The sequence below is a fragment of the Stegastes partitus genome, unplaced genomic scaffold (assembly GCF_000690725.1).
Source record: "Stegastes partitus isolate 25-593 unplaced genomic scaffold, Stegastes_partitus-1.0.2 Scaffold1018, whole genome shotgun sequence".
NCBI classification, from domain to species: domain Eukaryota; kingdom Metazoa; phylum Chordata; class Actinopteri; family Pomacentridae; genus Stegastes; species Stegastes partitus.
Genome location: NW_007578749.1, coordinates 51,372 through 64,058, shown reverse-complemented (window position 1 = coordinate 64,058; position 12,687 = coordinate 51,372). Strand labels below are relative to the sequence as shown.

The following is a 12,687-nucleotide window of genomic DNA, read 5'->3' as shown; positions in this document are numbered from 1 at the left end:
GTGAAATCGAATGTTGCCAGGATTATCCAAGTTTTGGATTGGACAGTACAAATGTAGATACTACAACTGTTTGTAGTTTAACAGGCATACTACTTGGGAGCAGAAAGATGCTGAACCATTCCAAATAGACATCAAATATTCCTTTCAAGATGCCATTTCTATGTTGCCAATGTTAACCATAGCAGAAAAGCAGCAGCAGTGTCAAGTCCTGTACACATCCTTCCACTGTTTCACAGATGGCTGAATTAAAATGTGCCACATATCCATTTCACAAAATCCTCTGGTTTGTGCGATTGATTTTCTCAGCTGTCACCAGCCAACATGAACTGAACTAAACGAGCAAATGCACCGTGGTCTATGTTAACTGCAAACAGATCACGTGTGAATACCGTCTTAGACACCTTGTTCGCCTGTATTTGTACATGAAAAAATCCTCACGGGCAGATGGCTCAGTCCATTTGCCATTCGATGACTGCTCATTGGTGTATGCACAACACTCTAAGTTTCCTGGATACAAGGTAAAGACAAGGCTTTGTTTTGACAATCTTTCTTTGCTGTGAATGAGTGACAGTGCATAGGGACTAGACCACAATATTAACTTGGCTGCTTGGTTTTTTTTAGTTCAAAAATCATGTACTGGGACACACAACCATAAAAAGCAGTATATACTATAGGTGCTTTAGGATACAAGGGATCCTAAAATGACCATGGATTAAAAGATTTGAAAGGGAGACAATGTGGATCCAAGGTTCAACATGCAGATTAGGGGCTGCATACAGCTTACTGTAGTAATCAATTATTTGGCCTGAGAGTGAGGGAATATCTTTAGGAGGATCACATCAGCGACTTAACACTAAGATTAGTTTCACTCAGCAGTGGGTTGGAGCTTAACACCAAGTGTATTACTCACTTTCGGTTTTTGTCATGTGTATCTCAACAGTCATTTGTCTGTTTTTGATATCTTAATCTCATCCACTTCCACCCACTAAAGCTGCAACTGATCTCTCAGATTGCTTAAGGTAGATGGCGCCGGGCCGAGGAAGTTATTACGCCTCAGTAATAACACTGCAATCTAGCACTGCATTCTAAATGTGTTATACCAGGTAACACCTCCAAAGAGTTATTTTCTTTAATTCACAGCTGGCTTACATATTGATAGCTAAGCCTTGCAGCATGCAAAGATTTTTCTCAATTTTAAAATAATGAAATTAGAGTAGAGATTTCCCTGCTATACCTTGTATATTTCAGAGACCGTTTCTCAGTGCACAGAATGGGATGGAAGTGATTTACCACATTTCCTCCTGGGGTTTAAGTTGTGAATCATCATCAGTAACCTGACAAACACAACATCCTTATCATGCACATTAGCACTTCTTCTAACCCATAACCCATATGAGTCAGAGTACTGAGAACTGTGGGTACACATGGATGGTGTTATCTTGAGCATCAAACGTGTTCACACACACATTCAGACACGGCACTTCAGACTGATAAAGATACCTGCTTTGCATATCCCTCAACCTGAAACCTGTTTGTGTTCAAAATACCACCAAGTTAGTGCAAAGACATTCGTATGACATACATTACAGCCTTGTGTCGTGTCATCAGCTACACTGCAGGGCTAAAAACAAGCAGCATTCCTATTTGCAGCCATTCTCTACAGCCAGTAATAAACTAACCTGAATGGCGAGAGTCTTCAGTGGCAGCTTCATTCTTGTGTTTACACTGTGTATTTGTGGAGGTCAGCTCCCTCTAACTGGCCTCCTCCCTTCAAATGCTGATATCACTTTGACCAACAAGAGCTCTCCTTCTCTTCATTTTTAATAACTATTATTTTTCTGGTCAATACAGATGCAGACTGTTGTAGTTGGATTTGCTGTAATGTGACAATACCTCTGCTCACAATTGACACTACCACAGGCAAACCCTGACGGTACCTTGAATTTGCATTAGGTAACACAGAAGTGGGAAAATTTAGTTCCAGGAACTTATCCCCAAAGCATGGAAAAAAAAAAAACTAGGTGGGGAGAAAAAAGTACAAATAGAGATAAAACTACAAATTGTGATATATTAAGGTCAGACAGTGGAAAATGATTACTACGAACAGGAAATCCACTGACCAAGAGTGGCTACATAACACAGTCTTGAGAAGTGCAGCATATACATTAGCAGAGCCAAGCCAACACCCTCCTCCATATCTTTGAGATGACGCCGCCCTGTCCATGTGCATCTTCGTTTCTAGGTCAGGAAAAATACCAGCAATTCTGGCGTATTGAGCTGACACGTAAAAACCGCCTAGCTTTACAGGAAAACATATGGAGTTCAGTTGTCGTACAGATAGCCAACTGGTAGCTTTTAATGCAACTTGACATATGAAATTGACAATACGGATAAATGAATTCCAATATTTCATAACAACATAGATTTCACATTTCTATCTGGACAGCTGACTTCAAAATCACACTGGGCTTTGTGTTAAAAACAAGTTTTATAGTAATGTCACCTTTAAACTGAAAATACAACCACAACCTATTAGAAAGAAACTAGCAAACATGAAATGTACACGAATAAATCCGACATGATGACTTACGATCTCTCACCAGGACTTACTGTCACTTTGAAACTGTAAGTCTGGGGAAAAAAGAAGTTCTTTATCTTTGTAAAATATGTATTGTGAATGGCACTCTAACAATAGCTGTCACTGTACTCTCACTATTAACTGCTGTTCTCAAAATGTGTTCATGTAGAACCTAGTTTGGTTGTGTTACTTGGTTATTAGAAATAGCAAATAAAACATCAACATAAAAACTACTTTTAAAAAAAAAACGTTTTTTATTGCTGTCACGTGTACCAGTTGAAGCCACACTGAGGCTTGAGCTAGTTTTCCTCCACACATTTTCTATCATGGGACAGAAAGCAGACACTGTCAGTAGTGTGGAGCAGCCCACCAGCTGTGACCTACAGTCACTTCTGAGTGAGAGGGAGGGAGGGAGGCCAGTGCAGAAATGACTAGAAGCCTCATAAACCAGTACACACACACCGACTTCCAGTAAGACAGTAATTATTACTATAACCAACAAACTGAAAGTTACATCAAATAAGAGCTCTGGCAGTTTTGAGTCCATGTTATATGGACGACTTTGTCCTGTGTGGCTCCACTCCTCTTTAAGTAGGTGCTGTTTCACTTTCTAACTGTTACACCATGTGGCGTCTTATCTACACTGGACCAGATAGCTAACCTAACAATACATACAAGTCGGCCTGGCTTTCTGAAATTCCAATTAACTTTCGGTTAGCTTGGTATTTGAGGACGGCGTGTTTATATAGGTACTTGGCACAAAGTACCAGCAGCAAGCACCCGGTATGAGCAAGACACGCATGGTGTGATAGCGGATATAGGCTACCATAGCTAGCCTGTATATTCTTACATATTACTTACATATGTTTTGGGGGAGGCTATTTTGATTATAATACATACAATACATGTGTGTCACGTGAGAAGAGGATGTTAAGTTAGCTAATTACCGATCGTTTTCTAATACGGCGTTTTTGCGGCGGTTGACGAATGTTGCATCCGCCTGTATGCGTCACATCATGGAGTCAGGCGGCTCATTCCTTAAGAAACTACTAGAAACCTACTTGTCGCTGGTTGCCTCGCTGCCGACACCATCCTTCTTCAGCTGTTCGTCCAGCTCCACAGCAGCACCTTCAGTTTTCGCGCAGTACGAGCGGTACGGGGCGGCGCAGGGCGCGGTGCGGAGCGCCGGGCGGTGCGAAGCGGCATGGAGGACCTTCAGTTGAGTAGACACAGCTCGGGCATCAACGGACGCGGCGCCGAAGCAGCAGTGGCGGGTCGGTAACCAGGTCTTCTGTCTGGAGCCGAGAGAGGGACGCTTGAGGGTGGCTTCAAACAACTCCTTCAGCACTGTCGAGAACCTAAAATGTAACATCTCAATCCTGTCAGGCAATGAGAGAAAAATTTGTGGTTCCAAATAGATCCGGTAGAAACTGCGGGTTTGTGGAAGAATCCCTTCAGCTACGTTGACTGTCTGAGAGGCGATGAGTCACAGACACCGGCGTCCGAGAATATATGAAAACGCTATGCCCCGCCCACCCGGCTCCTGTCGGAGAAAACGAGGTGACGTTGGTGGTTAACGATAACTTATGACCCTTTCAAGCTAGCTATTGGTCCCCTGTCACGTCTGTCAAATCTGGACCGTAAGTTTATTGGCCCTATCAGCACTGACCTTTCTTGCTGCTGTTGATTAACGTTAACGATATGGCTAATTAATGACAGCGGCTGTACAGAGTGCTTGCAGTGAAGAAATAATAAAAAATTCCATTTGAATACAATGAGTTCCTGTATCAACGGAATTATTGCACCTTTACCCGACTGTCTTTTTCTTTCTTTGTTTATTCCTAAAATTATTTATACCCTTATAAGGTTTGTCATTTTGTTCAAAAAATCTTTCTTTTTCACATAGTCCATATATCGCTTTGCTGATTAACAAACACTAAATTGTCATTTAAAAAAAAAATCTAATTACTTAAATAAAGTGCAACATTTTATTTCTTGTGTTTTTTTGTTTTGTTTTTTAAAATGGTTGTTGACAACGATCACGGCCAACTTATTTATTTATTGTAATGTCCTCCTCCTGTCGTGATGTTTTTATTAATATGGCTCCGTGTGGTGAGAGCAGGAACACAGTTTAGGCTGGAAGCTCTGGACCTGCAGTCTCTCTACGTTTTATATAATAATATGTATTATTAATCTCACACCTGTGATGCAGACTTTAACTTCATGAACAGCATTTTTTTTTAATATTCTGACATCATTTCTCCTTTAGGTCATTTATTACTTCTTTTTATGTAATGTAACCTTTAACTTTATTTTTGCATCTTATTTAATTTCTATATTGCATATTCTTGATATTTTATTGTATTGAGCAGAGGTTGGGAAGAATTTTGCCCTTGGTTTAGTCTGTCAGGAAAAGGCTCATCAGGCTGTGTGCCGCCTCTACATCCATGACTGCTCCCAGAAAGTTTCTCCAGAGCAATGAGCGATGGGTAAAACAGGCCCAAGTCCACGGTTTGGGCCAATTACATTAAAAGAGTCCGGATTTGTTTGTCGCGTCGAAAGCCTGACAGTCTAAACTCAGGACAGAATAGCTGTCTGGGGTTCAGGCCCCTACGCCGTCCTCCTCCGCTGCATTCAAACGTCACTTTCAGAAGGTGCCACGAAAGCACAGCGGCATGATGTGGAAGTTAGTGAGCTGCACATTTTGCCTCTTTGTGTCCTCACAGCTCGGTTTATGGTCCGTCTGTGCCTCAGCGGAGGAACTGGACGGAGAAGTGAAGACTGAAGTTCTGTTTAAGCCCGAGGAGTGCACTCAGAGGAGCAAGAAGGGAGATCTGATCAACGCTCACTACGATGGGTACCTCGCCAAAGACGGTTCCCAGTTTTACTGCAGGTTTGTGGGATATGGGGGAAAAAAACATTTGCTTGTAAAAGTATTATCTTTACAAGCCAGTTTGATGTTTTGCAAGTCATTGACACAATACTTATATAATTATTAGTCAGCTTCTTATTACCTGGAGTGAGTCATGAATCATCAGCACAGGCTTAACTTTGCCTGTTGAATGTTATTTTCTCATTTATGTGTCTCTTAGAATTCAGAAACCCTTTATTTTAGTGTGGCATATAAAACTATTGCTAGTAAATAGGTAGAGACACAAAATATTTCGATTTGTACTTAATCCTGCTTTCAGGCCTGATTCAGAGGTCCTCACATGGATCCATGAAGCAACACCATGAAAATCCTTATGTGCTCAGATTTATTCTAAAGTGTGTGTGCCCTGGTTGATTAGATGTTGCACTGTTTCTGTTTCAGTCGATCAGACAAAGATGGGCACCCTCAGTGGTTCGTGCTGGGCGTCGGACAGGTCATCAAAGGCCTCGACATTGGGATGATGAATATGTGTCCCGGAGAAAAACGAAAGATAACTGTTCCGTCTGCGCTGGCATTTGGTGAAAAGGGCAAAGGTACATAAATGCAACAAACTGCTGGTTTCTGCTGGCAGGATGTTCCTCACAGGAGTAGCAATATTGCATTTTGATCCTGAGTAAACATGTGTTTCTATTTTTTTCACCGCTACAGCTATACTTACACGAGGGCAGACCAAGTCACTTCTAAAATAGTTGTTTATCTATGGTTGTTTGGCAGCCACCAGTCGGAGCTCGAAGTCCGTTACTGCCAAAATCCCACTTAAACTGCAGATTTACCAAACAATAAGTTACGTCCACCCATTTTACCACAGGCACTTACAGTTACTGTTGGGAAAGGCACATGTGGGATTCATGGTGGCTCAGTTCCACTAAGTGTTCAAGTAAAGCTCGACAGTGGTCATGTACTAAAGCAGCACCACTGAAATGCAGCCATCGTTGGTGCACTTGTGCCTTTCTTGCTAAAATACATCAAAATGTCTTCTGTGACAAAAGTCTGGTAAAGGAAGACTTGTATTGTTTGATGTTACGCATCACTCAGTTTCGGGATTTGCAAGATGCACACATACAGACACAGTCACCAATCATGCTCCAGAGCAGGGATAACTTTTAATTCATACTTTGGGCACTTTAAAAAAACACTCAGGACTACATCATAGCTCAAGCTTCTTTTCCTAAAAACTCAACATCTTTAAAAAATTCTCATCCTCAGTTCGTAATACGGGCTTTTGTAGCCCCAAACCAACGCTGCTGACATCTCCAGAGCAATATTTTCAGGCTATAGAAAGAAACACAGAAGACATGGCAGATTGCTCCTTTAATCCATTAAGACTTGATCCTGCACATGGATAGATAGATAGATAGATAGATAGATAGATAGATAGATAGATAGATAGATAGATAGATAGATAGACATTTATTGTCATATGCGCACATGAGACACAGCCGTTTAACACTGGGCAATGAAATTGTCTTGTTTGCACACTCCCGTATACATAATAAAGAATATAAATATAAGTATAAAAAACAAACACAAAAACTAAAAAATAAAAACAATAATATATGTGTGTGTACCTGTGTGTGCATTTAGAGTACACCTCAGGTCTAAGTGGGTTAAAAAAGGGAGCCAACAAATAAAACAATTTACATGAAAACCTGTTTCATGCAAACTCCATGTCCCTGCTATTTGAATATCCTGTTTTCGTGACATTAATACCTACCAGTCTGGTTTGAATTTGAAGAACGATCATCGGTTGCATGAAGTTTACACATGTTGCTGGTAATGATTTAGATTTTTCTCCAGTCTTTTAGTTGCTGTGACTGTACTGTGTAATCTTGGCTCAGTGGTACAAAAGCTGCCTTCATGCTGTCTTGTCTTCTTTTGCAGCACTTTAGCATCACAGCCCTCGCAGTGTTTGATACTCATCTCCACATGGCATGTACTGTAAGCATGCACAGAGAGTTTGAAGGTCTCTACTTCTTTTCTTCCAAGCATGAATTTCAGCACACTGTGAGAACTAACAGCTGATTAGATTTTTTTAACCTTTGCTCACTGTTTCCTACAAACCGCTGCGGTGCTCATAAATATATGGTATTGTCTGTCGGCGGTGTTGCAGAGCTGCTGAATGTAAGGTTTGAACACTTCAATTCTGACTTTTTGGAGGAAATGGTTATTGCTGACTGTGCATGCTTTTGTTGCCCCTGCGCCAGTTTGCTTCATAGTTTCTGTGTACTGTAGGACAGCACACATAAACCTATGCAAGACTGACTGCTGCTAAGTGTGAACTCCCAGTTTAACAGCTATAATTTACTTGCCCTCTTCTTTTTCCTCTCTTTCCGTCACATCACAATAAAAAAGAGCATTGCTTGCATGTTGCTCTTATATTCTCTCTTCTTTCTAGATTGTGTTGAATCATTTTCAGGACTTTTTTTGCTTTTGAGACCAAATCTGTGACTTCAATGAGTTATATTTTAGCTGCTTAATTCACTTCAACTCAAAGTCTGAGAATTTACCTAAAATACCAATCAACACAGTTAAAAATGTTTTTCCTTGAAACAACTGCAATTCCAGCCTTTAAGCTGAAGTGTGATACTAGTGTTTGGTAATATTGAAACGCTGTTATAGCGTCATATATGTATGGGTTTTTATTGTTTGTTTGTTTTGTTTTTTATTTAATTGTGATGTTCTGTTTTATGTCCTCTTACTGGAAAAGGCCCAGTACCACCCAATGCCACTGTGGTCTTTGAGGTGGAGGTGTTCACTGTGTCCAGGGGGCCACGCAGCATGGAGGCATTTGGAAAGATGGACATCGATAAAGACAAAAGTCTCACAAAGGCAGAGGTGACTATGCTGTCCAAGCTGGCAACCATCACCAGAAGCAACAAGACAGAAAAGACACATTTGACTAGGTCTTTGAAAATATATATATTAAAAAAGGGGAAAAATAAGTTAAAGCAAAGGAACGGGGGGGGAAAAAACAACAACATAGGAATAAAAGTTGCGTTGCAGTGCCGGATATGAACCAAGTGGTACAAATCTAATTTATGAAAAGGAAATGGCAAATGGGATTTTGTTCCAGATTTGTTTTGTATAAAAAAATAAATGCTGCTTCTCCATGTAATTTTTGACTCCGGGGACTTTGAGCAGACCTGTCCCACGACATCTAAGAGGTCTGGATAATAAAAAATGGAACAACAGAGCAGAAATGTATTTTGGCCCCTAAACCACTCCATGTTTTATACACCAACAGGGAAATAATAAAGTCTATTCTCTAAACCACTAGAAGCCCGTGTAAAGAGCCAGAGTGATTTAAAAAGACTGAAAGGGCTACTTTTTATGGTAATAATTATGGTTAGATTAACATATTAGGGGCCCATGAGGCAGAAATGAGCAGCTAGGCCTCTATTAAACCCCCGTTACTCTCTGTGTGTGTGTGCACCGTGTACAGTTGTTCCACATTAGAATTATAACCCCCCATAGAATTGTTGTACAGTAATTTGTTTTAACACATAGTTAGTCACAAAACTGAAACAAAGAAGCTCCTAAACATTATCTTTTTGTAAGGACCACATGATTAGGTAACAAAACAGGACACAAAATTGTGGGAAATATGATAAGACAAATGATAATACCACTCTCGTGCCTGGCCATAAAGTATGGAGCTAAAGGCAGGAAGGGACTAATTTAAAAAACGTACAGTTACAGCACACAACTCTGCCAAAAAGACTAATTTCCTTTAAACTAGACTACTAACACAAATTGTATTGAGTGAGTTTTATTGGTGCTGATGCTGTACGTGTATTTTTGAACTTTTTAAAATCTGTTCACTTTTCTGTAAAAGTCACGACAGCAAACAGCAACCGAGTCACATTTGAACATCACTTTGAACACAAGTCTGAACTGCATGCTGTGGCACTCTGAGTTGTGTGAAGCTATTTACAGGGGCCTTTTCTACATTTCAGCCCCAAAATCTTCCTAAAAACATCCCAAAGAGCAAAAGGCACCATTTGTGAGACAACTTGCTCATTCACTTTGCTCTGCAATCTCACATCTATTGCAAACTGAAATGTCCACCAATCAGAATTTCCCTGTGAGTCTGTAACAGCTCAGATAAATGAGACAAACCTGAGATAAATGTAAACCAGGTTTTGGCAAAACATGAACAAGAACCAATGTTCCATTTGTTGCTTCTTGCTGTTTGTTGGAGTCTTTGATCTGAGCTTATATAGTAACTGTATATATGTATTTAATACTTGCAGCATCAGGATCCACATGAGCATCTCTAAAGGGAGGGAATCACTACAACAGCAGTAACTTCACTAATTACTTACACTTAAGCCATAAATGTTTCCGCACATGGAGACTGGATCGATTAGGATCTAACACAAAGCCACACTGTGTACTTTTCTTGCGGGCTGACACACAGTTTATAAGCTGCAGGTCAATCATTTGTTGTTGGAACTGTGTTTATTAGTGAGTTATTAGGCAACAAGTCACTTGACGTGCTGTCCAATGTCGTTTGAATGACAAAAATCACGTGAGTACCGGCTCTTAGTCAACGTGGAGGGTATGTCTGCATGGAGCTGTGACAAATACGAGTGTTTACATGGCGACACTTTGACAGACTGATGAAGCAGCAGTGCTGTGTCATGTCCATGCCTAAAAAAGGATTTCACGTGATTGTCTTCTGGCTCTAGCTTCATACCAACACACAGGCATGAGATGTGTATCATTCTTATCTTCTTCTTGGGCAGAAAGTATATAAGTGTTAAATATATTTGGCAGAAACCAACTGCTGTAACTGTAGTTCAAAGGCACCGGGACAGTTAAAAAAACAACTTTGGTAATAACAAGTTCCCTTAAAATGCGTATCTAACATGGTGTGAGTTTATTTAAATATGATGACCCTATTTTACCTTCCTTACATCTTTATGTTATCACATCTTTCCAAGCAGCCTCGGGTAACCTTATTGATTTTCTGCATAAAGAATGACAGCTAGACATATTTATAGTCTCATTATCTCTCATAACAAACATTCATTGATTGCACAAGAATGTTGTAAGGCTGTAATTCATCTCCCTATTAACTTATATAGTCATGATGCTATCTGTATTGTTGATAGCACATCTAAAGAAGTTACACTGGCCTGCTTTCAATACCATCTAGTATGATATTTGGCTAATAGGGGCACAACAGTGGTTTGTTATGCAAGAGCAGTGTTATACAAGTCTGTTGTTTGTTCTGAAGTGAGACCGGTAAAATGTTCCTTTATTTTCAGGTTAAAGAATATTTGAAACTGGAGTATGAAAAGGGTGGGAAGCCTCGTGATGACCCTTTCTACGAGAAGATTATGGCCGATATATTCCGCAAGACTGACCAGGACAGAGACGGAATAATCAGCGCAAAGGAGTACAATATTTATGAGCATGATGAGCTCTAGTGTCAGAGGTGGTCGATCCTGTGGGTTTTTTTTTTTTAGTTTTTGTGCTTTGGAAGAAAACAAGAGTAGCTCATAAAATAAAGAGAATGTCCATACACACTTGTTCTTGCACTGTTAGACATACAGTATGTTTAGGGTTTTTTTTTAGTCTACACCTCTTTATGCCAACATGTCTCACCACTTCTACTTCAGCTAGTGGGTTATTCCTTTACCTAAAGTGCCTTTTGAAAATCCCCACTTGTTTTTCAGCCTGTAGAAGCTGCTGTGGACTTACAGAGAAGTACCTCTTCCTCTTTTGTGGTATTTTATTTTGATTTCCTTTTTGGCATCAATATAAAGAGAGGTATTGTCTCTTTGTGTGGCGGCTGACGCGCTTTTGCTATGAAAGGACTGTAGCAGTAACTATTTGGGATTTAAAATGCTGGAGAATCAGCATTTTGTGGATGGATTTTTTTTATTTTCCTTTAAAAGCAGACATGAAATAACTGAGGTGTGTGGAGATTCCATTTCTAATCCAGCAAAGCAGCCCCTAAACTTTAATAGTAATTACTAAAATGTGCAATGAAGACTGTCTGCGAGGCTTACTTTTGTGCAAATACCACTAAATTTGGTCATTTGAAGAGGTTTAATCTTTAGCTTTTGGTGAATATTATATCAGGTTGCAACACAAAACCACAAGGTTGCACAATGTTGTTGAATCAGTGGCTCTGAAACCGTAACATGAGTGTCATGTGAGTAAGTGGTTTATGACGCAAAGAATAAACAACTCTTACTTTGGATTTCCAGCCCTCCAATCTGCAATATAACATCGATGTACAGCTCCACAGATAACAGTGGAAAGCTTGAAAAAGTGGTGTATGTTTTTTAGGACTAACCCTATCAGAATTATCAAACAGGATGTCTGATGAAAACAAATGTAAAAGAAATGAAATGTGACACATCTCGTTAATAAATTGACAGTAAATGCATGTACAAGTTATATGTCTGTATATGGTCATAACTGTGATTGCTGTTGTACCTTGTTGAAGCATTTTTGCATTTAGTAACCAAGTAAAGAATTGGAAGTGGAAAACCACAGTCGGTTAGACTTTGCACCGAGAGAAAAAACAAGAGATTTTGCATTTGCATTTAACCTCTAGCTCAGGTGGGTTTAACAGAGCTGTAAGGTCAGACCTGAAGACAAACATCACATTCTGCAGATCTGTGTGGTTTCCTGACCTGAAATGACCATTTACTTCTTATGTTAGTGTTTTCTTTGTTCTGTAATAAATGTGTTTTTTTCATCATCAGGTTTTTCATTGTAGCTCTTGCTTGTTTATATGCACATACATTAACTCACCATGAGAGAGTAGTGCTCAAGCGGAAACTTAAACAAGTATGTGGCTTTTTGAGATAGAAAGGACATCTGCTCCACAGGGGTTGGGCAGAAGTCTATGCAATGGACTCATGTCTGCCCCCTGCCTGAAGGAGGCACTCAAATAGATGCAACACATAAAACACTTCCACAGCTTTTGCAAATGCTATAGAGTGTCTATACTATAATCGGCCCCGTCTGTGTGTCTGTATGTGAACAGTCTGTAGTGGAGTGCTGAGGTCTAACAAGTTGATATTTCACAGGTGAGTTACGTTTGGCCTCTCCTCAGAATGGTTAGTTTTTGGGGTCAATCAGTGCAAAAACAGCTCTGCTAGAGGTCAAAGGTCACCTTTTTGGTCAAATTAGCAGTACAATGCAACATACTGTA

At 40.0% G+C, this 12,687-nt stretch overlaps 2 protein-coding genes across 4 annotated transcripts in view; one reads left to right on the top strand and one right to left on the bottom strand.

Annotated features, from left to right (window-relative positions):
- glsb (glutaminase b) overlaps window positions 1-4,057 on the bottom strand; it is a 39,648-nt gene extending 35,591 nt beyond the window's left edge. For all 3 annotated transcript variants that reach the window (XM_008295074.1, XM_008295072.1, XM_008295073.1), the window contains exon 1: window positions 3,640-4,057. In XM_008295074.1, the coding sequence (XP_008293296.1) occupies window positions 3,640-3,950 (311 nt within the window). In that variant the 5' untranslated portion in view covers window positions 3,951-4,057. The remainder of the gene's footprint in view (window positions 1-3,639) is intronic.
- A 1,175-nt stretch (window positions 4,058-5,232) lies between these two features.
- fkbp7 (FKBP prolyl isomerase 7) lies at window positions 5,233-12,234 on the top strand. The gene is made up of 4 exons (XM_008295071.1): window positions 5,233-5,471; window positions 5,892-6,043; window positions 8,218-8,345; window positions 10,784-12,234. Exons 1-4 carry the CDS (start codon window positions 5,254-5,256, stop codon window positions 10,943-10,945), a joined length of 660 nt encoding a protein of 219 aa, XP_008293293.1. The 5' UTR covers window positions 5,233-5,253; the 3' UTR covers window positions 10,946-12,234.
- Window positions 12,235-12,687: the final 453 nt, after the last annotated feature.

Bases quoted from the DNA above. Each gene is read 5' to 3' on its own strand.
- fkbp7 (XM_008295071.1), top strand. From the start codon at position 5,254: ATGATGTGGAAGTTAGTGAGCTGCACATTTTGCCTCTTTGTGTCCTCA. The intron at 6,044-8,217 runs GTACATAAATGC...TTACTGGAAAAG, and splicing joins ATTTGGTGAAAAGGGCAAAG to GCCCAGTACCACCCAATGCC. The intron at 8,346-10,783 runs GTGACTATGCTG...CTTTATTTTCAG, and splicing joins AAAGTCTCACAAAGGCAGAG to GTTAAAGAATATTTGAAACT.